General features: G+C 37.2%; 1 protein-coding gene across 1 annotated transcript in view; it reads right to left on the reverse strand.

The window, feature by feature from the left end:
- Positions 1-25,798, reverse strand: part of LOC111863817 (E3 ubiquitin-protein ligase NRDP1) — a 31,470-nt gene that overhangs the window by 274 nt on the left and 5,398 nt on the right. The window contains exons 3-6 of the mRNA XM_023850531.2: positions 22,108-22,250; positions 18,315-18,603; positions 17,985-18,140; positions 15,873-16,131 (exon numbers count right to left, since the gene is read on the reverse strand). Of these exons, the coding sequence (XP_023706299.1) occupies positions 15,873-16,131; positions 17,985-18,140; positions 18,315-18,603; positions 22,108-22,250 (847 nt within the window). The remainder of the gene's footprint in view (positions 1-15,872; positions 16,132-17,984; positions 18,141-18,314; positions 18,604-22,107; positions 22,251-25,798) is intronic.

Here is a 25,798-nt window from a genome sequence, read left to right on the forward strand (position 1 = left end):
TCTTTTTTCCTGCTGTTTTAATTGACTGAATGATCGTCCCTTACTTCTCTTCTAATTAGGATAACAAGCCATAATGTTCAATGTGCAGACCTGCTGAATGTGAAACAGGCATTTTTGTCCTTGATTTTGTTTCAGGTGGATCTGTGTTATTTGTCAATTCATAGGGTTTCTAATTACATCTAATTAGGAAGGTATATAATAAAACTTTTGTCCATTGGTTTATGTCTTTTCATCTAGATCTAATAATTATTAGATCTAGATGAAAAGACATAAACCAATGGACAAAAGTTTTATTATATACCTTCCTAATTAGATGTAATTAGAAACCCTATGAATTGACAAATAACACAGATCCACCTGAAACAAAATCAAGGACAAAAATGCCTGTTTCACATTCAGCAGGTCTGCACATTGAACATTATGGCTTGTTATCCTAATTAGAAGAGAAGTAAGGGACGATCATTCAGTCAATTAAAACAGCAGGAAAAAAGAAAGAAATCACTTAGGTTTAGTAATGTAACAGTATCACAGATCATAGGATTTTATGCTCAAATTACATGGAAACAATGGAAATATGAGAATTAAGATTATAAAAATAAATAAAATGTTCCACAGCATTACCCACATTTCAAGATGTCACCCTAAACTCAATAGCCCATCCCCAAAGTCACTCCCTAACACCTTGCACCTCAAAAAGCTGGAGGGAAGGAAAGAATGAAAGATTTGAGTGCTTCTAATGATGCACTTATAAGATATGCAAGACACATCTCTCAGTTACATTAGTGGTGTTTTATACATCACAACTCAATTTTAAAATATGTCTTCTGCATTCTAATGAAGGACCAGCAGCTTACTGGACAGAAATATGTGGTGGGGGAAAATGGATCATATATTATTTAATACTGCTGTACCAGCTGACAAGACTTATGTAGCAAGCCATGGCATAGGCCGCGCCATAGCTCAAGCAGTTAGTCGTTGGGTTCCCACCGCGGTACCCCGGGTCTGGTCAAGTGGGATTTATGGTGGACAAAGTGGTGCTGGGGCGGGTTTTCATCGAGTACTTCAGTTTCCCCTGCCAATCTTCATTCCACCAATTGCTCCACAATCACCCTTACCTATCATCTGGGGCTGGTACAATAGGCCAGAAGTGGCCACAGTACAAGGGACTTAGTCCCACCCCACTAGCAATAAAAATAATAATAAAAATAAAAAAGCCATGGCATATTTAAAGGTAACTCTCCCAGTCCAGAGGTAAAGGTAAAGTTGCCCCTGTGCTTAACTAATTAAGCACTACACCATGAAAATGTATGAGGGAGTGGGTGTATAGATAAAAGTTTTCTTGACCTCGCACCTAGTTGGAGGTGACTGGTGAGCTTCATGCCCTGGCCGCTTTACCTGCTGGAAAAGAAACCCCAATACCCATAGTAGCTGGTATCTCAGGTATGGATCAAAAAGGGAACCGCCTGAATACAAGTCAGAGGCACTACCACCTGAACCAACTTAAAGGAGGAGCATTTAATGTTTGATGTACATCAGTACATTCATGGATGAAAATGTGTATTAAATATGGCAATGGAAGATGGGTATGTAAGCTTGAAATGCAGCTACAGAAATAAAACTTAGCTTCATACTGTTAAATTTCTTGGATATGCATTTTCTAATGAAATATGTTACATGGGTTTGTATAAATGATGATTCACTGTGAGAAGAAGAAACACTGCATTATCAACAATTATTGACCCCTTCCCCCAGAAATGAATACTGCAAATCTTGAAGCCAGCAGTTAATTGATGTATACCTCAAAGCATGGGAGAACATGACAGAAGAAAGAAGAAATAAAAAAACTGTTTCCTCATTAAAAAGCACACATAAAATACTTACTAATTCTAAACTAAAATATTCTTACAACCAATATCACTACTGTACTGCAGTGGACAAAATTATTAGTTCTGCATTATTTGGCTCTCTAAAATCTTTACCACAGACATCATTTTGATTTTTATAGATTAAGAAGCTGAAAATAAGAGAACGGCTACATACAAGGGCTATTCGGAAAGTAACCTCCACTGAGATGTTAAAAAACAAGCAATGGGGGGAAAAAATAGTATATATAAAAAATACGTACATCCTTAAGTTACTTCTCAACAGAATCACCGCCAGAGCTGAGGCACTTGTCATATTGCAGAATTAGTTTTTATGCCTGTACTCTCAGCCAGGTTTTTGACCCCTTCCATCAACTCCTCATTATTGTTGAAGTGCTGTGATCCAAATCAGTTCTTCAGATAGGCAGACAGGTGAGAGCCTAGTCTGTGATAATCTAGCAAAGAGTAGTGTGTGTGAAATTTGTGGAAATTTATATGAAAGTTCTGAAATTGTGAAGTGCCATCTTTCACAAATTTGTTGGTCAATGCTTTGAACAAGATCATCACTCACTACAGATGGCCGACAACTTCACTCTTCATCAAGAACATTTGTTCATTCATCTTTGAACATTTTATACCACTGCCTTACAGTTCCTCCACCCATTACATTTTGGCCATAAACTGTGCATAATTCATGATGGATTTCTGCAGCACTCATTTTTAGCGTGAAGACATAGGATAACAAAGCGAATTTCACAGTTGGCAGGATTACTGATTGCAGAACATGTCATAACTCACTCTGTAGAGACAAGACCAAACACTAGGTGACCAGTTATGTGATAGTTTACAAGGCAATGAGTGACATCACACTACTTCATAAGCATGAGCTCTCCCATGTTTCTATATTAGGTGCCTAAAATAAATGGAGGTTATTTTCCAAATTGCCTTTGTACTATGTTCTTATTCTCCAATGACTTTTCAATTTCACTCTCTTGGGTTGGATCATTTTGAAGCATTCAAATATACAAGGGCAAATACCAACACTCAGCTATTTTATGAAACTAAATCCTTGTGCAGTAATTGTGGCTAATGATTTGCGACATACATAAGCAAAACAAACTACTACCTTATTACATTTCCAGGCATACTCACTGAATCATAATTATTAAACTTGCAACTTTATTTTGACAACTTTCTATTTCCTAAGATTTAACATATAATATTGCAGGATACATGAAGGAAGGATGGATGGAACATTCACCAGGGCAGCATATGGACCCAGAGATACACGTTCTGAGAAATCTCTTCAAGGTCTATTTGCTATACTTGGTGTATCGACGGGCTTCAACTAAGCACTCCTCCATCTCTAGACTATCCAATAAACATAATTTTACTTTATCAAGTTCAGGATACCAGTTGTCAATCTGACAAATCTACACAAGTTTTATGTTATCTTCGCTGCATAATGTTCATCTCCAGGGGATGCATATGTATTGCAGTTCATTGAAACTTGGGTGAAGTCCTTTAAAAAGTAAGATTATGTAGCAGCTTTATAAATGCGCATGCTGTTCACAATCTTTCAATAAATACTACCATCTAAAAATCAAGAAAATGAGAACAGCCAAAAATGTACTACAGTGGGACCCTCTTATGAAGTTTTCTGCGGTAACATGCGATTGAAACTACATAAGTGGGGAAGCACATTAAAAGAGTAGGCTACAAAATGTGCATAAAATTAATTTTTGCCATAAGTGAAAATACGCCTAATGCCTCTTTATATATACAAAAAACAATGTAACATCTGTTCTGCACCAGTTGCAACAAGTTCAGGGGAATGCCAATGAAGGTGCCACTTGATGGCCTGCATGTACAGTAAATGCAGAACATGGCAACAGATGGTGTGGCACATTTATACTGCAAAGGGTAACATGTTCTTACTGCTGCAGTGTGAATGATGCATTTGATAAAACTGGAATCATGATCTTAAGTCCTAAATTGTTCTTTTCCCATGGGAAGTTGTACATTGCTATATTCAGATGTCATTTGTACAATGGAATAAGCATTTCAGTAGACCATGACTTGCTTAAGAAAGCTATGCATCATGATATTTTGTCATATGAGGTACAAATTAAGTATGACATTTCATTCTCAACGTCTCTCTTTCAAATGACAAATTGGAAAACGTTCTGCTTGTGAATACTATGGCTGTAGGCTAATGGCCATAGGCATGCAAATTTGCATATATGCATTGCTAGTATGTATTAAATACAGGAATGTAACATGACAAAATGGAATCGTAAGACCATCCCTGGAAATGAAGAAGGATGGCCACTTTGGTCCAGCTGTTTTTTAAATACTTGCAAAGCTTTAGAGACACGCCAAATCATGAAACAATATGACCACCAGAATTCGTAATGCCTCAGAGTATTTAATGCAAATGGCACTGGAAGGCAGTGCTATGAGTTCATAAGCTGCTGCGAGAACTATATTTGGATGTGGCTCTGCTGTAAGAGACATCTAAATTACAAATTACCTTTCAGCAGAATAACCACTTCCCAGGCAGAAAAAGCATAATTGTCATTGCAGTTAGGGGGGAGGAGGAAGTAAAGTTATCTCTGTAACAGGCCATGGAGGCCCCATAGGGTTGTGAGATGTTGAGGCACCTATGTTTTCCAGACAATTGGCTAATAGATAGCAGTCAGATTGTCAACCTCATGCACCGGCCATCCTTTACCCCCAGAATTTCTGGTTCTGATTTCTTTTAGAAGTTGAGTCGGTCTCAGGACCACAGAGTGGCTGGAACAATTAGGTCAATTGAAAAATAAAATGACCTCATCGGGAACAGAACCTGCAACCTTCCAGCTTGTAGCACAGCACCTCAACCAACTATGCTACTACATGCCCTGCAGTTAAGAATGTTTCTTTACTATATTCATGCAGATCCACACCAACTGGTAACAGCAAAGCGTTACTCGCAACTGTCTATCGAGCGTACCTGGAATGATGCAGATATCACTGAACACTTACACAAAATAACAGTATACCCCCTCCCCCACATTCACCCCCCTTCACAACCATGGCACATATAAATACAGAAGCAAGCACACCACATCTATGCATGTGAAGACAATACCACACGCTGCTAGAGGGACCAATGCACAAGAAAGAGGCAAAGTGAGTATAAAGTAAACAAACATAACATAACACTAGTAATAACAACAAAATCAATATTAACATGTGGGGTCTTGCAGATTACAGATATAACACAACAACGGGCTTACAAATAGAAAAACAAGCTGCCACAATACAACATCTGAAGTAAAGGATGCAGATCAAAAGAAGTGGACAACGTCCATTGTGAGGTGTAATAAGAATTGTACAATATTTAAAGGAAATTTTAATACAAAATCTTAACAGATTTTATTGATTTAAATTAAGTGAATTACAGTGTGTGTTATTTTAGTGCATACCAATTGACTATGAGTATGATGTATTAAACCATGAAGTGCACAGTCTCATATGCAATGAATGGACAATATTAGTGCAGTGTAGCAGTTTTAGCATAGTATGACACCTAAAGATGGCCATTTAGGGCCGAAACATGTTACGTTGAAGGTGAGAGTGTAAGAAAGAAGGAACAATTTGTTGCATTGTTGATGGACTGTGTAGTACAATAAACAGTATTAGACAGAGTAATGCAACAGGATGCTTAAATACAGGATTGCCGATATTTATCTTAAGATTCCTGTGGAAGTGGCAATCCCAATGAGTGGCTAATAAGACAACAGAAGGTTTGTCTCAAGAATATAACACAATTAGAGAAAATGAACAGTACTGAACTTGTCATTAGCCACAAAACTTTAAATATCTTCATGGAAGATGCCATATCAGAGTGGTTTATAACCTAAGTTCATAATATGTACATTTAATAACAAAGCCACAATTACTCCACTAGAGTAAGCATTCCAGGTCTGCAGTGCAACTACAAACTAAACTTTTATAAAAGTTATTTAGACACAATTATCACAATCTAACTTCTAGCCATTATTTTATTCTGAATTGCAGTAATTAAACTGCAGCAAGCCTAAGCAGTACCTCCTTACAGTTCTATAAAAAAATAAGTTTTAAAAATTTATCATTAGTGTATACCAGGCATGTCCAACACGTCGATTGCGGGACAATTTTTGGTCGATCTCATAGACCTATAAGGAAATTATATGTGAAAATCATGTAAATTCACTTGTAATATAAAATAAGAGATCATAGCTACTATTCAAGATCTTTAATTATCAAGAAACACCATTGTGCGGCGAACAGAAATAATGTGTGGAAACATAACTGAACAGTTGCTGAAAGATGTTTCCAATTGTGTTGCTTTCTCCCTCCAACTGGATGAATCTACAAACATCAGAGACACAGCCCAGTTACTAGTTGCTTTTACAACAAACATCATGTGTCGTGTTATTTTTACCAATATTTTTGCTTAAAGCAAGGTATGACGATAGGAGGGGGTGGTAGATCACTGGCAGTTTTGACAACTAAAAAGTCGATCACAACCTGTTTGAAGTTGGACATGCCTGGTGTACACCATTACTCTGCATTCAGTCAATAAACAATTAAGAAGCGCTATGTGTGAAGTGTGCTAGGTATTTTAACTAGAAATGACTAGTGAAAACATACAGAAAGTGTCAAAAATTAGTAAATGCATGCCCTTGTCTTACTTTGGACACTTTCTTACATAGGTAAATCAAAAAGTAATTTACAAATGGATAGAGAACTTAAACAAATATGAGTACTGTTTTGAAAAATGCTTTTATTTCTTAACATAATCTCCCTGTACAGTGAGGCACTTGTCCCATCGTTTCACAAGCCCCTAAAAACCAGCAGGATAAAATTCTTTGGGCTGCTGTCGGAACCAGGTGATGACTGGGATCATGAAGGCACACTCCTCACCGCATTCCAGCCTCAAGGACAAACCATAAATGCAGACTCCTACTGTAACATCCTCAGGAAACTTTGTAAGGCTATTCAATGGAAGGGACCAGGATTCCTCACCAAAGGCATGTTGCTTTTGCATGACAACGCATGTCCCCATACTGCCAACAAGACAAATGAGACGCTACGAAATTTCAAGTGGGAAGTCCTCGAGCATCCTCCATATAGCCCCAACCTTGCTCCAAGTGACTTTCATTTGTTCAGCCCTCTTAAACATCATTTTTTGGCTGAACATTTTCCCGACGATGAAGCTGTAAAAAAGGAAGTCACCACCTGGTTCTGACAGCAGCCCTAAGAATTTTATGCTGCTGGTTTCCATGGGCTTGTGAAACAATGGGACAAGCGCCTCAAGGTACAGGGAGATTACGCTGAGAAATAAAAGCATTTTTCAAATAAGTACTCTTATTTGTTTAAGTTCTATATCCATTTGTAACTTACTTATTGACTTACCCTCATATTATTTAAAACTGCTGCATATTAGGAACTAAATTATCATTTGCCTCATTTATATATATGTATGTATATTAAAAATATTTAGCACTAGCATCTTGGGCAGAAGTACAGCAGAGATACTATTTTCCTATAATCTACAAAGCCACAGATGTTACAATATTGGACTTATTCTGGATGAGAAAAACCAATTCCCTATACACATATTTATCAGGGCTGTGCATAAATAAAAATAATTGGTCAACTGACCTCCTGCAAATAACTGGTAAACTGACATATATGTGGATGTTCTTCATACACAGAAACAGAGAAAGGAGGACTCCATGGTAAAAAAAAAAAATGTAAAGTTGTCCCTGTGCTAAACTAATTAAGCACTACATCATGAAGGCATATGGGGGAGTGGATGTATAGAGCCACATTTTCTTGACCACGGCACTACCTGGAGGTGTGTGGTCAACTTCATGCCGTGGTCACTTTACCCCCAGGGAAAGAGCCCCCCCCCGGTACCCGTTGGACAGGAAGTTGGGTGGACCCGAGCCGGTATGGATGGCATGGAGAAGAGAAAATTTTGGATCTTACTGGGACTCAAACTTCAACCCCTCGATTGTCCAGCCTGTAGTCAGTCGCTATACTGACTGTGCTAGATAAATTTAACTATTTGCTTGTAGTGACCTCATTTTTATTCTATAATCAACCAAAGAAAAACTCTGTGGCCAAAGTAATATAAACACTTGCAGAACACAGCCAATACAAATATACAGTATATATTTTGTTTTAATGAAAAATATATTATATCTATAATAGGTGTCTTTTTGTACATGTCTGACTGATATCAATTTTATACAATTTTAAAACTATACATTTTTATTAAAAAAATTGGTGGGATCACAGGGCAGAGGCCTTTTTACACAAGACTTGACACTGTCAAGTGTGTAGAAAACTACCACACCCTTACATGTATACTTCCTTAGAGAAAGTAATATTTATTCTGTAATAATTTCATTTATTAACTGAGCAGAAGAAATATCTGTCAATGAATTATACATTTATAACTGCACAGCCCTAAAGTTTATGCTATTTTTGAATTATTATATGCTGCCTTGTAATTTCAAGTGAACAATTTAAGACATTCGAAATGTCCTCAATATTTGAGTTCAGGCTGCAATTAAATTATGAAAGGAAAGAAAAGCTAAATGTTCTAACATACAAGGCTATTACCAGTTACATAACACACAATTTCTGACCAACAATTTATTTCCTGAATGTTAGTTTTCATGGCTCTTTTCTCCTTCACCACCTACCATATTCAGTTAACTCTGGCTTTATATTTGTTATTTTGTACATTACATTGTAGCTCCTGCAATCTTTTATAAATTCAACTGGCAATTGTGGCCACAGACAATAAAAGTGAAAATAGCTCTGACAAAAGTGCAGGTAGTAGAATTGCGGGGACAGCTACATGGGGAAAAGTAGACAAAATGCCTACTTTGGGACAGTTTACTGGAAATCCAGGTGAAACAAATTCCATCGGACCCAACAAAAGTGTCTGAAGTAACAGAACTGTTTTTTGGAGATAGGGATACTCGTGTTGTGAATATGATTTCCACAATTTACAATTCGAGCATGGTTGATGTTCAAAGGAGACATGGACAAGTAAAGAAGCCCATTTGTATTTCTGAGTATAATATGTTCATGAAGGGAGTTGATAGAGCTGATCAATACTTGGCCTATTATTCTCTTCCTAGGAAAATAATAAAGTGGACAAAGAAAGTTGCCTTGTGGCTTATAAATTGTGCCATTTTCAATTCATTTTTGGTTTACAAAAATCTAAACCCTGATTTGAACTTGAAATACAAAGCATTTCTGACGAATGTGGCAAAGGCCTGGGCTACAGACCAGGTGGTGGTGGCAGAACCAGAGTCAGGCACAGACTTAGTGCAACCGGGCCCATCAACTCCCACCCCATGCAATCCTCATGTGGACGCCACTGGGTGACTCTCAGGTGATATGCGGAAACATACCCTTGTGAAAATTGTGAATAGTGAACATTCCAAGGGGAAGCATCCTTCTAGGCAGTGCTGTGTTTGCACAGTTCACAAAAAAAGGAGTATGTCTATACTGCAAGTTCTGTGTAATGCCACTTCACAAAGGGGAATGCTTCCAGAAATATCACACTCTCAAGAACTTCTAGAAGCATTGGTAAATGTTCTCCAAAAATTTTAGTTCATAAAATTAATTAGGAGATTTTATATTAATTATGAACGTGAACAGTGCACAAGTTAGTTTAGTAGGTTTAAAAATGCCAGTCCCCAGGGTGATTTAAATATATAAGTTGCCGGTCTGCAAAGTGTTAATGACGTCAATCTTCTGACTGCTGCCTAATAGTAAGCATACACTGAAGTCATGTATCAAGCGCAAACACTTCAGCGCCGTTTTCATGAATTAGAGCTAATGGTAAACTCACGTCTTGTCCTTGAACTGAATGAAAGAAAGGTATAAAACAGCCCACATTCTCTGTCTTGAAAGTATTACCTGCAGAGTATTTCTGGTAACATAAAAACATCAAGTCCACTGCTGTATCTTTTTTTTAGGTACCTAAGTATGAAAAAAAGTAGCTGATATCTGCATACAGTATTTGAATTATTCAGTTTTTCATTATCTCTGATACTTTTATGTTCCATAAACTTGGATAATTGAGAGTTCACTGACGTACTTGTTTTAAACATTTGTCTTATGTTACAATGTTTATGGGGCAAATTTTGTTTAAAATTGTGAAACAGTTGACATTTTTTAAAAAAACTGTACCAAAATTTGCAGTTCAAATACTTCTCTATTTAACTTTTTCCAAACACAAACACCATCTGAAAAGCAGCCATGAAACCCATACATTCTGAGAATGTACTAAACAGAAATAAATTTAAAACATGTAGAATAAATTTTCATGACTTTTCATTTATAACTGTAGATGATTAAATATGAAAACTTACAGAATCTTGGATGATTTATATATTAAAAATAATCAGCACAACAGTTTTAACTCAGGAGACAACAAAAATATGTTCAAAATTTAAACTTTATAAAAATACAAGATTCACTTATGAGAGCAAATTACAAACTCCAGCTTAAACACAAGCATTAGATGGTATGTACACAATAACACTGATTACAAATTTGACTTCTCATGAAGAATAAACCCAATATGTTAAACATGAGATTCTTTTAAGCAATACGATGGGAGAAAAAATTATGCCCATAAAAAATAACCCAACACAATATATGATGAATAACACACATAATGCCACAAAAATGTTGGGGGAATTTTCAATTGCATAATGTTCTTCCCCTGAATAGATCAAAAGTTATATCCCATAGTGTTGGGTCACAAACTTAGTTCACAGATCACAGCCACATCAAAAAGCAATGCCTTCACATTTTTCTACAGAAAGGTACTAGATCCCCCACTCTGGCCTTTTATGTTAATATCAATTACAGTGTAACCACAGGACCATCAGTTTGTTAACATTACATATAAGGAAATATATTGCTAAAAACAAGCAGTTTTTCAGCACTCTAATCATAACAAGGAATTCCTAATTGGCCACAACAACTTTTCTGCAACATTTTGCACTCACTGTATGTGAGCTTTGCTTCCTCACACTGAGTGCTATATGCCTGAAGAGAGACTTTACTCAACCCTGAGGCAGAGGGTGCAATGCACACGTGCAGAGTTGTTTTGTTATACACAGGCAACTCCTCAAAATGTTAAAAACATGTGCAGTAGAAATAACAATCCTCTCCAAATTTTAGGCAAAGATGGCATCATCTGAACAGCTTCCTTGATCATGTATTGTGTCACTTGGCTGGTGAACAAGAGTTTGCTCTTTTTGTAACTGTATTGCATGTTCTTTAAATTAAAAATGCTGACCCTTAATTATGGCAATGAAACATAAGGACTTAGGCCTGATTACAAAGCTTGAAGTAATACATCCCTGTGGACATGACAGCTTGTCAAAGAGAAAAAGAGGAAGATGTTATGTGTGATGGAAGACCAGTGACACAGAAACAAACGTGGAACAAGCATTTTTTCAGTTCTCATTATAACCAGGTTACACTGTACTTATTTTATACAGGAAAACAGGTGTTAGTAACATGTGATGTGGAACTTCCCATTCAATTTTTCAGGATTGTAGATTTAATTGAAATTGTTATAACTCGGCAAATAGCAACAAAAATCATTTCAATTGTCCTCTTATATACAGCAAAACTACTCTTCACATGGCATACATGCATTTCTGCCATTGTAGAGATTCACAAATAATAAGTTTACCTGCATGAAACTTTCAAGAATGTAAAATATTTGTCATTAAAATATTTTTTCCTTCTTCAGTAAAAACAAATTGACTACACACAGTGTTAGAATACAGCTCCTTCAAACTCTCAACGTGAGTGCCACCAGCTAAATTACTCACCAGGGATTAGTGAACAGCCATCATATATCATTGTTTGCTCACTTCTGATTACACTACCAGTAGCATTTAAACATGTGTGTGCTGTGTATGTGTGATGAAGGAATAAGTTGTATTTGGTATCCTCAAGAAAAAATTAAGTTTTCTCCTGGTACAGTGTCCATTTTATTAATGTATAATCACTGCCAGTAATAAAGCTAGAATAAAACCTGAAGTTCTTCCGATCAAAGAGAATAAATATACCTCTTCCAGAATGGTAAATAAAATATAGATTCTGTGAGTAGCTACAGCAAAACACCTGGGTATGCCAACTGCTACACTGAGAAAAATTAAATTTTGTCATCAGAAGCAGGGCATGGGAAAATATAACTGAAATTGAACAATGTTGTATTTTAGCGTCCTGTTGCACTGATTCTCGTCCATGATATGTATGTTTTGGCCGTCTTGTAGTGCACTCAATCTCACATGTCACTTCACTACATGTTTCGGCATCACAGTGCCATCCTCAGGTGCGTTGTTTATGCTAAACTATTGCACTGCTTGCCATCTTGTGTTGTTCATAAAATTATTTAAAATGTAAATTCTTCATCAACTATAATAAAATTTTTATAAAATTTGTATACACTAAAACTTGCTAAGGTTTATCATCTTATATGTCTTAATTCAAGCTCGCGTATAGTATGATTCTTCCACTATGGGAGTTGTTTTTCCTATATTGTGTTTACTGTGTCTTGTGACGTGTCCTTCCTTGTTGACTGTGAGCATTGTAATGTTTTAGTGTATACAAATTTTATTATAGTTGATGAAGAATTTACATTTTAAATAATTTTATGAACAACACAAGATGGCAAGCAATGCAATAGCTTAGCGTAAACAACACACCTGAGGATGGCACTGTGATGCCGAAACATGTAGTGAAGTGACATGTGAGATTGAGTGCACTACAAGACGGCCAAAACATACATATCATGGACGAAATTGAACAAGTCTTGCTAGTGCTTGAAGCAGGCTCAGAGACGCCCATTCTGATTCAGTTGGCACCCATTTTCAGGCTGGATCATGGCAATCAAGAGATACTAAAATCATTACCTGGTTCTGATAATGTAGAAGAGCTAACAGAGGATGCTGAATCAGACAGCAATAACATCTGGGACAATTTACAAGAGGAACTGATGTTTTCTTGTAGTTTGGATTGAAGAATATGTAGCAGCTGATAATATCTGGGGTAAAATGATCCAAGTTGCACAATATAAGGACAATGATGATATTATGCAAATTCCAGTATATTCTGAGGAAACCAAATGTTTGAATAAAGTAACAAAGCTTGAAGAGGGTAGTCCTTCAAATGTACCTGAACACATATAGGGGAAATTCTAGACACTGAAAATTATCTTCTTCAACAAACTGAAAGACACAAGCCTTCCTTCAAGAAACTTAATTCCTTATTTATAGTGCTGTGCTTTGGTTCTGTTAACAGTGTTAATATTTGAGTGTGATTTCAAATAAAATTAAGAACATAAGAAATTTAAACATACAATGTCTTTGGACTGCAAAGTTGTTAACAGAGCAATGATGGACATTTCACATTTTTTTAGTGATTCATGTATATAAAACTGTCAATAATACACCTATGTAGATAAGACAGTTATTCATGTACTTCTGTGATAGTGAATGATGAGCCCTGCTTTTAAAGTATAATGTTTTAGGCTTTTATACAGTACTAATTATGCCTTAAAACAATAACTGAAAACATCAGAGTCAAAGATATGAACATTTAATTTTCCAATTTAAGTATTCCTTTCTAAGAAGTTTAGCAGCAGGTCCTTTAAAAAACATCACATCAGGGTTTTCTTGTATTATATTTTCAAAGCCTCATGTTATTTCCTGACACATAATTTCTTTTTTCTCTTTACAAAACAAAGATATAATTCAAGGCATGTTCAGAATGTCAATACTAGCTACTGCTACTACATGTTCCTCCAAAACGTCAGCCAAAACGAAGAATACACGGCGCCAAAACCCAGAAGACGACTTTCTTCATAGTCATCGCCGTGAAAACCTCAAAACTTACAAATTAGAAAACTGGTTCCTAAAAATAACATAATAAATACTGAAAAGGCTAAAGCAATACTATTTCAGGGAAGAGGATCTAGTTTTAAGTTACGGAGCCATTCTGTATCTAAAAATAAATAAATAACTTACCAAATTTAACATTTTTAGGTATGTATATCACAGATAACTTAAGCTGGGCAACTCATGTAAAATATCTTTGCCATAAATTAAAAAACTCCTTATCTGGTTATATCCATATGAGACTCAGTAAGTTTACGAGACTAAGAAATGTTTATTTTACTAAATCTGAATCCATACTGAAATCTGTTATTATTTGGGAGGGGGAGTAAAAAACAGTAATAGTCTTTAAATTACAAAGGAGTCTAAAGTTCATTAAAGGAGTGAAAAACAGGGTGTCCTGTAGAAGAAGCCTGTTTGTTGAATTTAAGATTCTAACATTAACTTCTTTATATATATATGAGATCTTTTGCTTTTTTAAAAAGAACAAGATCTACACAACTCATTATTCTGACATTCACAAGTATAACACTAAAGGTAAACAGGATTTGTGTGTTCAAACATACACTGTTTGTTGCAAAATAAGTGTAATTAACATGGGAATTAAAATACATAACAGCTTGCCCCCTCAATTAAAAAGAATAGAACATTTTGAAGTTTATAAAAATACATTAAAAAGTTATTTATTATAAAACTGTTTTTATTCTCTGCAGGAATTTTTTAGTAACAATGATGGATGATAGTTTGGTGGATCGGGTTGGTTCTGACATGGTGTGGATGTACACAGATGGTATAAGTGTATGTGTTACTTTATATAGGATTCTTGGGGGGTTGGCATCCATGGTTGCCATCTTCAGCAGGGGGACAATAATCTTAAGATGACTGTATTGTTCATAGTTTCGTGTATCGTTTTGTACATTTTTAAGAGTTGTTGAGTTGTAGTGTTTTAGATGGTTTAAACTGATTTCCCCAATTATACTTAGTTTATGGATGTGAATAAATTATGAATTATGAAATTGAGACAAAAAAGACACCGTGTTAAAGATATGTATACTGCTAAATTCCTACTAATGAATCTCTTAAGGAATGGCATCTCTTCCATTGAATGTTTTCATAAATGGAGGTTATGCAGACCTGCATTAAGAAACCTTTCATTGTCTTTGAAGACTTACTGTATACAATTATGATAACTTCTTTATGTAACCAATTAAAGAGCTTCTTTCTACAAAGATAAATACTATTACACTATCAATATCAATTTCATTTATAAAATGACTAATGAAATAATAACTAAAAGAACTTATGCTGGGAATCAAAGCAACTATGATGCTGCAAACAGAACAGTATTGGTGTTGTTTATTATGTAACATCGCTTGGCACAGGTTAGAGTCATCCCATAACAATTTTTGGAACAGGGAAAATGTGAATGTCAGTGTTTATTCTGACAATCACACTCAACTGAGGTATGAATTTTGGGTCAAAAATTTTGTACACTAAATGCTAGTTACTAAACTGAAACTTGCTAAATAGGGGAAGAAAGAAATTCATTGTTTACATGGGCTCCAGCTGGGACTGGAAAGAATACTCATTAAATGCAAGAACCCTAAAGCAGGACTTCATTTTACTTTCAAACATATATGCATAAACATTAAAATAAGTTAAATCATTGTCTAAAGGCTTTCACCAGATGGAGCTATAATTTAATGATAACAAAGGCTTCCTGTGACAAAGATTGCTTAATTTCACTACTGACTGCTGGCAAACTGTGAATTTCACATTTATGGCAATGTTTTACAAGATCAAAGTAAGTCATTAAATCATTTAATGCAGAATTATTTCACGATTAACAACTTAAAAAAGTATGATTGTTTAAGATCCTCATACAGTATACTTGAAATCTGCTGCTACATTGCCAAGCAATAACAATTTATTTATAACTTGAAACTTCTTAATTAAAAGACTGGTAGATATTTTATGGCACTTTTAATAGGAAATATTGAAGAGGGAATATGTTTTTGTCATTCAATACCATGTGCAAAAATCATGACGAGTCCTGGCTCTACTATCATGTCATCGCTCATGTGGCTGTTGTCGCAGTGAAGTACCACAACTGCTTGTTTACCAGGAACTCGTTTACACACATAATTCTCATACTGGCGCCTGTTATTCTGTCGTGTTTCCAATGAACAAAGACCTGGTGGCCAGTGAAGTTCATGTGCATTCTCCATTAGATCATCCACAATGTGCAGTGGGCAACCAGATTCTGACAAGGTACGCTTGATCATTGCCTGCATATTTAAAGAAAAAGAACACATCTTGAAAATGTGTATATTTCCTTCAGGTATCTATATACAGTCAACTCTCGATTATCCGGGGGCGGATTAACCGGTTTGCGGCTTAACCGGGGCTTTTTTTTTTAAGTTTATATGTTGTTTAATATTCATTCACTTTTGTTTCACATGGTGAGTTTAACACTATTTTCGCACTAGTGTGAACCGAGCTCTGCATTATTTCGTCCCGTTATGCGAACACAATGTTCTAGGGTGGGGGTGAAAGAATGCAAGAATTTTTGGAAAGTTTCAAGGACAAATACACCGCCCCAGGTTATTTAACGGTACCATCTCAGTGTGAGAGTGCATTGTGAAAGTAAGTATCAGTTTCTTAATATAGATCTTCAAGTGCGTTAGCAAAATGTCGGGGTTTAAAAGGAAGCGTGTTGTGTTAAGTATTCAACAGAAACTTGAAATTATCAATCAGCTGGAAAAAGGAGCTGTAGTTAAACAATTAGCAATGCAATANAGTGTTGCCAGTAAGAAAGTATCACATGGTGCTGCGCTTAATCATTTGGAATCCTTACTAGACTATCTTGAGAGTGAAGAGGACAGTTTATTAAGTGACAAGCTAATATTACGTAGGCTTCGTACGGATATCCGTAAAAAGGAAAATGCCGCGAAAAAGCAAAAGACAGTATTAAATTATTTTAAGTGTTAAGTGTGACCGTAAAAAGTGCTGGATGTTGTTGAACAGTGATTGAAATAACTAATTCATACTGAGTGTAATGTAAAGAAAGTATTAAATAGGCCATGAGATGACATAGAAATGAGGATGAATAAATTTAAATACAGGTAGGTCTATAGTATTATGAAGGTATTAAAAGGTAAAAGGTAAAGTTGTTCCTCTGCTCAACGAATTAAGCCCTACGCCATTAAGGCGTGTGGGGGAGTGGATGTATAGATCCAAATTTTCTTGACCTCGGCACTAGTTGGAGGTGAGTGGTCAGCTTCACGCCCCGGCCGCTTTACCCCCGGGGAAAGAGCCCCCGGTACCCATTGGATAGGAGGTTGGATGGACCCCAGAGCCGGTCTGGACGATTTGGAGAAGTTAAAATTCTTGACCCTACCGGGACTCGAACTCCGACCCTTCACAGTCGTCCAGCCCGTATAATAAAATTTGGCTTAACCGGGTTTTCGATTAACCGTGACTTCCATCCCCACCATTAGCCCGGATAATCGAGAGTTGACTGTACATAACCAGATATGGTTGATTACACAATTTTTGCCTCCATAAAAAGCATACATAAATTATGAGCATGACGATGTGGATTTTTATGTGCAATTTAAATGTTTTTTACAAGTATTTCAGACACCAGTTTTCACCATCCTGCAAAAGGTCCGATAAATTATAAACAATGAAAACCTGTCTTACTAAGACCATCTGGAATTATAAATAATGTAATCATGCAGCAACATGGAATTTAAACTTACTGACATAACAATGATATGCTTAACAAGAGGCTGTTGATGTCATTCACATGCCTGTTATCCTTTAAATGCTCCCATATATTTACACAGCTTATAAATAAGTATAAAAATCAGAGATATACTTCTGTACAACACTTATAGCACAAATTCCCACTACAAGGTACATTTAAGATAAAACACTGATTGTCATTCGTGATCTAAACGGGATATATTCTTGGTTTTGGATAGATGAAGAGTCCTCTAATAGAGGCATTATACTCCAAATCTGACACATCATGCAGTACTTTTGACATCAGTACACTGGTATGTTTGTATTCGCCAAAAGGCTAAATATTATTTGGCTGCATAGAATTAGGTTAAATTATATATTCATGATTTACCTGAAGCACGTCATCAGGGGTTGATATCATTCCTCCCCACCTAGTAACACGAGCCCTTGTCAATGAATTTGACCATCGTAGTACTTCGTCACGTTCCATCTGATCAGCAATGGCTCGCATAGCTGGATTTGATATACGCATAGCTCGCATGAAGTCCTGGTGAAAGTATACAAAATTACATAATTTACATTTAAATAATGAATTATTTCAGAGCAGCATATCCAAACAAGAATTCCATGGGCACAGTGAATTTCTATATTTAGCTGACATCCGAGTTTCTGTTGTCTCTTCTACTAAGAAATCTGGACAATAAAACACATCTCAGAATACCTTCAGAAGTTGTAGTTCTCTTTTTTGTTCACTAATTTGGAAACGTTGTTCTTCCATTTCTTGTTTGAAATCAGCCATTTTTTGCTGCTGTGAGTGAATGAGGGCACGGAGTTCTCTAACACAGTTATGGTCCTTCAGTTCATCTTTTGGAATAACCAGACCACATCCTTGTTCACAAGGCACTGGCCGTTTGGGATTATGTTCACATTCTTCCAGATGAGAGGGCAGAGAGTCCAGTTTCATAACAGATTTACACCCATAGCTGGCATTGTCACAAGTTATGCACAATCTGTTAAGACAACAAACACACCATTATTTACATGCCCTCTGAATTAATTAAATTGGTTCATTTCCTTTGTTTAACATATTCTCATTGCAAGGTAGCGACAGAGGTAGGAAATGGAACAGTGAAAGCTGCTTTTGATAGATTAGACTGAATGGAAAGTGTGTACAAGCACGGATGCTCAAAAACAAAAAGGTTCATCCTTCTATTTATTGAACAGGAACTGTGGCTGTTTTCAGTGGGTAAGATCAATATTTTAAATCATGAAATAGCAATCCCTTGCTGACTATAGATTTCAAGTATCTATGGATTTCCACTTGTATCCAGTATTGCCAAATGCAATATTTTACATTGCTGTGGCTTTTAATATGTGTACACTGGAAAAAAAAAATCAATGGCTCATCACTGAATAAAACGACACTTAAAAGTTCGGGCTGAGCTTTTATCCAGTGGCACAAATCCATACGCTGAGCATGATCGCCTGGTTCCAGATGTTGTACCCTTTGATCATGGTAAGGATACAACTCTTCATCATGTAAAATTCGCCACACCTGCATACATGATACGCCGATGCGAGAGGCCATTCTACGAGTGGACAGACACGGACTTCTCTGAACCATCGGAAGAATGTTCTCTTGTGTGTTTCTCATTTGTACATCCTCCCTTTCAGAGTGCACAGAAACACTCGGAAGAGAACCATATCACGCAATGTCTGGGGAATACACTTCAAGATGGAATATTTCGATCGGGAAAACGCCTTTGGTATTCAACAGCAGCACGTGCATTGCCACCGCAAAATGCATATCACAATATTCCACATGTGAAAACACAAAAGGAATTTCACCAACTCCGCACAACTAATTTACCAACCATTCACAATGGGGCCGCAACGTACCCTGAAGGTAGCACATAAGCTTACGGCTAGTGTGAATCACCACACTCAAGGACAAACATAGACGAGACTTGTCAGATTACAGGGACAGTGCATGGACCCGCCAGAAGACCACACTCTTCTTGGGCCATTATCTCCATAACCATTCAACTTTGGACATATGTGTTTTGGGTTATATCCGCATACTTTAACATGAGGAACACCCTCCCGAAGTCTGGCACATTCCTCCTGGGACACCCTATATATATTTAGGTTGTGAAGTGAATCACAGAATACACAGAAATTTGATGGGCAGCCAGAGGCTATGCTGGCCAATGGTCTTTTCAATAGCAGTAAGCAAGTTTAGTTGACTCTATCACTGAAATTCTTTAATAACCATGTTCATACCAGTGGCACAGATCCTCAATCTGTACCATGGAACGTGGCAGTGCTCCATTCTTCACTGCAGTCGTCGTTTCCATACTAAGTAAGCAGATTCACTCAGTATAGACAGATTATCAGAGTGTCAACCCTGATTAGGAAACAATCATGTACAGGGAACCATAATGGTATAATGTGTTATGTAACAATATGTAAATAGTGCATAATAATAATAATAATAATAATGATGATGATGATGCACACAGGCTGATCTCCTTAAGCTGAACTTATTCCAGAAACTCTGTCCTAAAGGTATAATGATAATCCATTTGGTGGCAGCATGTTGAATTAAGCGTCAGACTCCCCCAGCTCCTCAGCCCTCCAACTCAGACTACTGAAAGACCCCTCAGTCTGTACTATGCCTTTTGAGAAGTCAGATGGCTACTGGAGTGCAGAACAATTGAGTGAGGTAGGACAGGCTGCTCAGCTACATGTGTGGAGGTAGTTCAGATGCAGACATGACAGAGGTAACTCCATACCCCATGCATGATCTGTAGTCAGTGCCATCTTGTGGAGGCAATGACCATGGTAGAACACCATGATTTGCTTATGGTAGTTTGGTTTTTGCTATACAATATGCCTCTGCCATTTCATAAATAGCATCTAACATAGTTCCTTCTTCAGAAGCATTGTGCCACTCTTTCTCTCATCAATGTGCTTTTAAAGAAGACTTCGTTTATACAGTTTTTCAGCCTACTTTCCTTTCCTAACACACTGAGGACCAGTCGCATGATATCATGCTTTTGGCTTTTAAATGTGACAGACCGGTCACAGAATATCAGGATTTTAGGACAAGTTAGTTTGTAACACACTATACCTTCCTCTGGCGCCACCCAAGTTGCACGCAATGGCGTAATAAAACTCTTGAATGTTTGCTTACTCGTCAGTAATTTGACATCGCTGTTTTGTTAACCCACTATAAAGGACAATGCTTTGCTGCAATTCGAGTTCTACATATCAGCCAGTAGTTAGTGGTGGGGTATGGACAAGGACAAATTCTTTTCTGATGAGCCAGATGACTTGCCTTGCTAGACGCATAGTCATTCAGAGATTCAGAGAGCGGCAGTGACAGGAGTGAACAAATAATTGTGGCCACAGACAGTAAAAGTGACAGTAGCTCCGATGATAATGTGTTTAATAACATAGTGGGGACAATTAAAAAAAAAAACCCACAAAAATCTAAACCCTGATTTGAAATTGAAATACAAAGCATTTCTGATGAATATGGCAAAGGCCTGGGCTACAGAGCAGATGGTGGCGGCAGAACCAGAGTCAGATACAGACTTAGTGTGACCGGGCCCTCCCACCCCATGCAAGCCTCATGTGGACCACCCAGGGCTATTCTCGGGTGATATGCGTAAACATACCCTCATGAAAATTGTGAAGAGTGAACATTCCCAGGGGAAGCATCCTTCTAGGCAATGCTGTGTTTGCACAGTTCATAAAAAACGGAGTATGTCTACATTCGCAAGTTCTATGTAATGCCACTTCACAAAGGGGAATGTTTCCAGAACTATCACACCCTCAAGCATTTCTAGGAGCATTGGTAAGTGTTCTCAAAAAATTTTAGTACATAAAATTAATTAGGAGATTTTATATTAATTTTTAAAGTGAACAGGGCACAAGTTAGGATAGTAGGTTTAATAATGCCAGTCCCCGGGGTGATTTATATATTTAAATCGCCGGTCCACAAAGTGTTAAAAATAAATAAATAAATAAAAGGGAAGTGAAATAGAAAAAGCATCAGCAATGCCATTAGCTTTTGGTGGTTAAATAGCATCAACCTGAAATCAAGCACAACTGTCACCATTCTTAGGGTCATGAAAAGACTAGCTACATCACTAGATACCTGACTTTATAAAGCAGTTGGTTTCATAGATGCTTACTGCCACTGTTTTATGAACTACACAACACTCTGAAGTCTTAAAACGTGAAATCTGAAGTTCAATAAGCATCAATATCCAAAATGAAAAATTGTATCTGGTTGAATTTTGAAGTAAAGTCATCACGTGGGCTATTGGGCCACATTTGTTTACTTCATATTTTCAGATTTTAAGAGTACACTGTACAACACACATGGTATTTTAAAATACATCATTAATCTAAACATAACATTTTACTATAACAATATATGGTATGACTTTGTGTAGTCTAGTTCCATGGAACATATTTTCTTTGCATACTGACAATACAGGTACCTTGATAGTAAGTTCCTTAATATCCGAGGTACTGGTCTCAATTGTGCAGATGTGATAGCTTGTCGGTCAACAGGACATGTTGGTTGACGACATATCCATTCCTGGATGCAACCTCTGCAGAAAGCATGCTCACAGACAGGAGCCTGTCAACAAGAACATACACATCCTTGATAATATTTCTGTCATTTGAACAGAGTAGTTAGAATTCACAGGAAATTACTACAATTGCTGAAACTATCGGCCTTCACATTGGATACAAGTACAGCAATAGCTCGCATAGTTCGGCTTCGATCAGTCCGGATTCACTATGGCCCGGTTTGAAAATTTCAGAACAAACTAAATTTTAATTGAGCAAAATAAAATTAAGTTCTAAAAAATTAGTACACAAAATTATTTTTAATACATAAATGATCGGTTTTTTCCCTTTTATATAGTCAAGTCTCTTTTTGTGCAGTTTATTTTTATGTGGTTTTAAAGTTATGAGATACAATAGACATTTCAATTTTTTCTGGGGTTCCCTGTTGTATATGTACGTACCTATACAGGGGTTGTTCATTCTTGAGCTCTGACAGCTATCACTGGAGGAGGTGGGGAGAGCACTACTTTAACGGAATTTTGGAAGAGCTACAACATCAGAAATGTTATTGAAAATATAGGCAAAGCATGGCATGAATTAATGGCAAGCAATATGAAGGCAGTATGGAAACATATCATACCACATTGTGCAAAGGATTTCACTGCTTTTGAAACTCATTTTGTTGAAGTCACTAATAACATAGTGGAAACTTGACAGCAACTTGGCTTCAGTGAGTTGGATTCCATCAACGTAATTGAGTGTATCAAATCAAACACTAATGAACTAGATAATGAAACACTTATTAACATATATGAACAATGGGAGGACAACTCAGATGACGAAGATTGTGTTGAAGTGCCTGCAAGAGAATTAACACCTGAACAACTATCAAAAATTATTGGAATGGTTGAAACCTTGTCAGAGCATATTATGGAAGCTGATCCCAATACTGATCGTAGCCTTACAATTGGCCGAACTATAACCAATGCAATTCGATGCTACAAAGAAATGTATGAAGAGAAAAGGCCAAAGAAGAAAAACGTGCAGATATCAATATTGCAATTTTTAGAGAATAAAAAATGAATTGCAAAAAACATAATTTTTTAAATCATTTCTAATAAAGACATCTGAATTTATTAATCACATTCTATTTATTGAAAAACGGAGAATTTATTTTTTTGCAACCAATCATCATTTCTTGTATGTATTTAGTTCCACGATTAGTCTGGTTTCAAACAGTTCAGGATATTGGTGGGACTGATTACTCGGACTATACAAGGTATTGCTGTACTCTGCTATTGCTGAGCCTACCAAGAAACTTTATGTTCAATCATAATTTTATAATAATAAGAGAGGGCTGACAGAATATCTGAAGTTAAGAGAGAAAGAAAACACAAGGTGGTTCAAATATGACCGGGATTGATTTGTGTATAAACAAGCCACACTGTGCAGCAGCTGTGTGACCTTGAGAGAGTGAAGCCACAACCTCCACCCTCCCTCCTGTTCGGGTTAGAACCTGTTTAGTCCTGTCTGGGAGTTGCTAGAATGATGAGTGAACAGAAGGTACCGCAGAGCACGGAATAATGCATTGTGATCAAATTCCTAGTTGGAGAAGACGTCCTGTCTGCTGAAATTCAAATTCCTACTTGGAGAAAAACGTCCTTTATGCTGAAATTCACCAGACTCCAACAACAGTATGGGGAAGAGTGTCTCTCACGGACCTGTGTTTGAGTGGTGTGTCAGGGAGGGCAGAGAGCGCGTGGACAATGAACTGCATAATAGTCGGCCGCAAACATCCATCACCGAGCCAAACACTGATCGTGCAGACGCGCTTATTCGTGAGAATTGGCACATCACTATCAAGGAACTTGGAGCAATGCTGTCCATCAGTCTTGGTAATGTAGAAGACATCGTGAAATACCACCTGCACTATCGCAAGGTGAATGCACAGTGGGTACCACGCACTTTGATGGACTGGCAAGCTGCCAGTCATCTCCTACAGCAGTTTGAAGAAGAAGGTGATGCATTTTTCAAGTCTATAGTGACCACCAATGAAACTAGGGTGCACTACTTCATTCCCGAGTCCCAGCAGTCATCATGCGAGTGGCGGCATACCAGTTCTCCCAAACTCAAGAGAGCACGGAGGAGCCGTTCAGCAGGAAAAGTGATGGCAATGTTCTTCTGGGACTGGCAGGGGGTTATCCATGTAGACTTTCTGACAGATGCCAGAACAGTCAATGCAACTTATTACTCAGACCTCCTGGCAACAGACGTGAAGGAAATGATCCGATCCAAGCGGAAGACAGGTGGAAAGCGGGTAGCCTTCCTTCAAGACAATGCATGCCCCCATATGGCCAAAACATCAATGGAAACCCTCTGGAAATTGAAATGGAACCTTCTGACACATCTGCCATACAGTCCCGATTTGGCCCCAAGTGATTTCTACCTGTTTGGAGGGCTCAAATCAGACTTGCAAGGCATGTGGTTTGTGGACGACGCCGTCATCCAGACTGTTCGGGAGTGGATACGCCGCCAACCACAAGCCTTTTTTGAAAACGACATCAGGATGCTTCCAGAACGTTGGAAAAAATGTGTTGATTCCAGAGGGGAGTACGTTGAAGACTGACATGTGCAAGTAAGTGTTTGGCAATTATGGTTTAAAGAAAATTAGTCCCGGTCATATTTGAACCACCTTGTATATGGAACAAACATTTCAAATGAAAATCATATTGTCAGATCTTAGGACTATGCTCTCATAAGGTTCCATTATTGTTGCTGATATTTCTTTTTACTACATCATTCTTGCGCTTTCTGGCAAATTCCTGGCAGTTGTGAGAAGACTGGACACATACAATCCTTCATTACTGGCGTATACACTTCCCTCACGTGTTCTCTGCAGCTTTCTGAAGGACTCCTAATATTGAATTTCATCAGAATCCATTCAGTGGTTGTTATCTAATTGGGCAAACATTTTCACTTTAAACTTCTCTTTGAATAAATTTAATATTAAGCTAATACACATGTACTCCCCATGAAAATATACTTCTATGATGACCATCTATATCAAAATCAAATGGCCTTGGAACTCTTAGTAAAGGTAAAAGGTAAGTTATCCCTGGGCTCCATTAATTAAGCATCACACCTGTACATGCATGGGGAAGAGAAAAAATAGATCCACCATTCTTAATCTCAGCACTAGATGAAGGTGAGCCATCAGCTTCATGCCCCTGCTGCTTTACCCTTGGGGATACAGCACCAGTACCCACTGCATAGGAGGCTTGGCGAGCCCTACAGCCAGTCTGGACATCATGGAATGGAGAAAAATCTCCTTAGTAAGGACTACTATTATTACATTTCATTATAATCTGTTCAGTGACTCTTGACTTAAAATGTGCTGACAGCCGCTGCAGTTCCAGACAGAACTCATAATGCCTACTGTCCTGTCACAGACTTCTACAAACTGCATGCTGCTAAGTCATATATAGGTGATGTGAATTTATTATCAAATAATGAAATGCAGTTTAGTTCATAAGCTAGCTTGCTGGAATTATGTGTAGATGATCATACGATTAAAACTTGGTAGAGACAAAATTCTTTTATAATTTGCAACTTTAA

The sequence above is a fragment of the Cryptotermes secundus genome, unplaced genomic scaffold, assembly GCF_002891405.2.
Source record: "Cryptotermes secundus unplaced genomic scaffold, Csec_1.0 scaffold1695, whole genome shotgun sequence".
NCBI lineage: Eukaryota > Metazoa > Arthropoda > Insecta > Blattodea > Kalotermitidae > Cryptotermes > Cryptotermes secundus.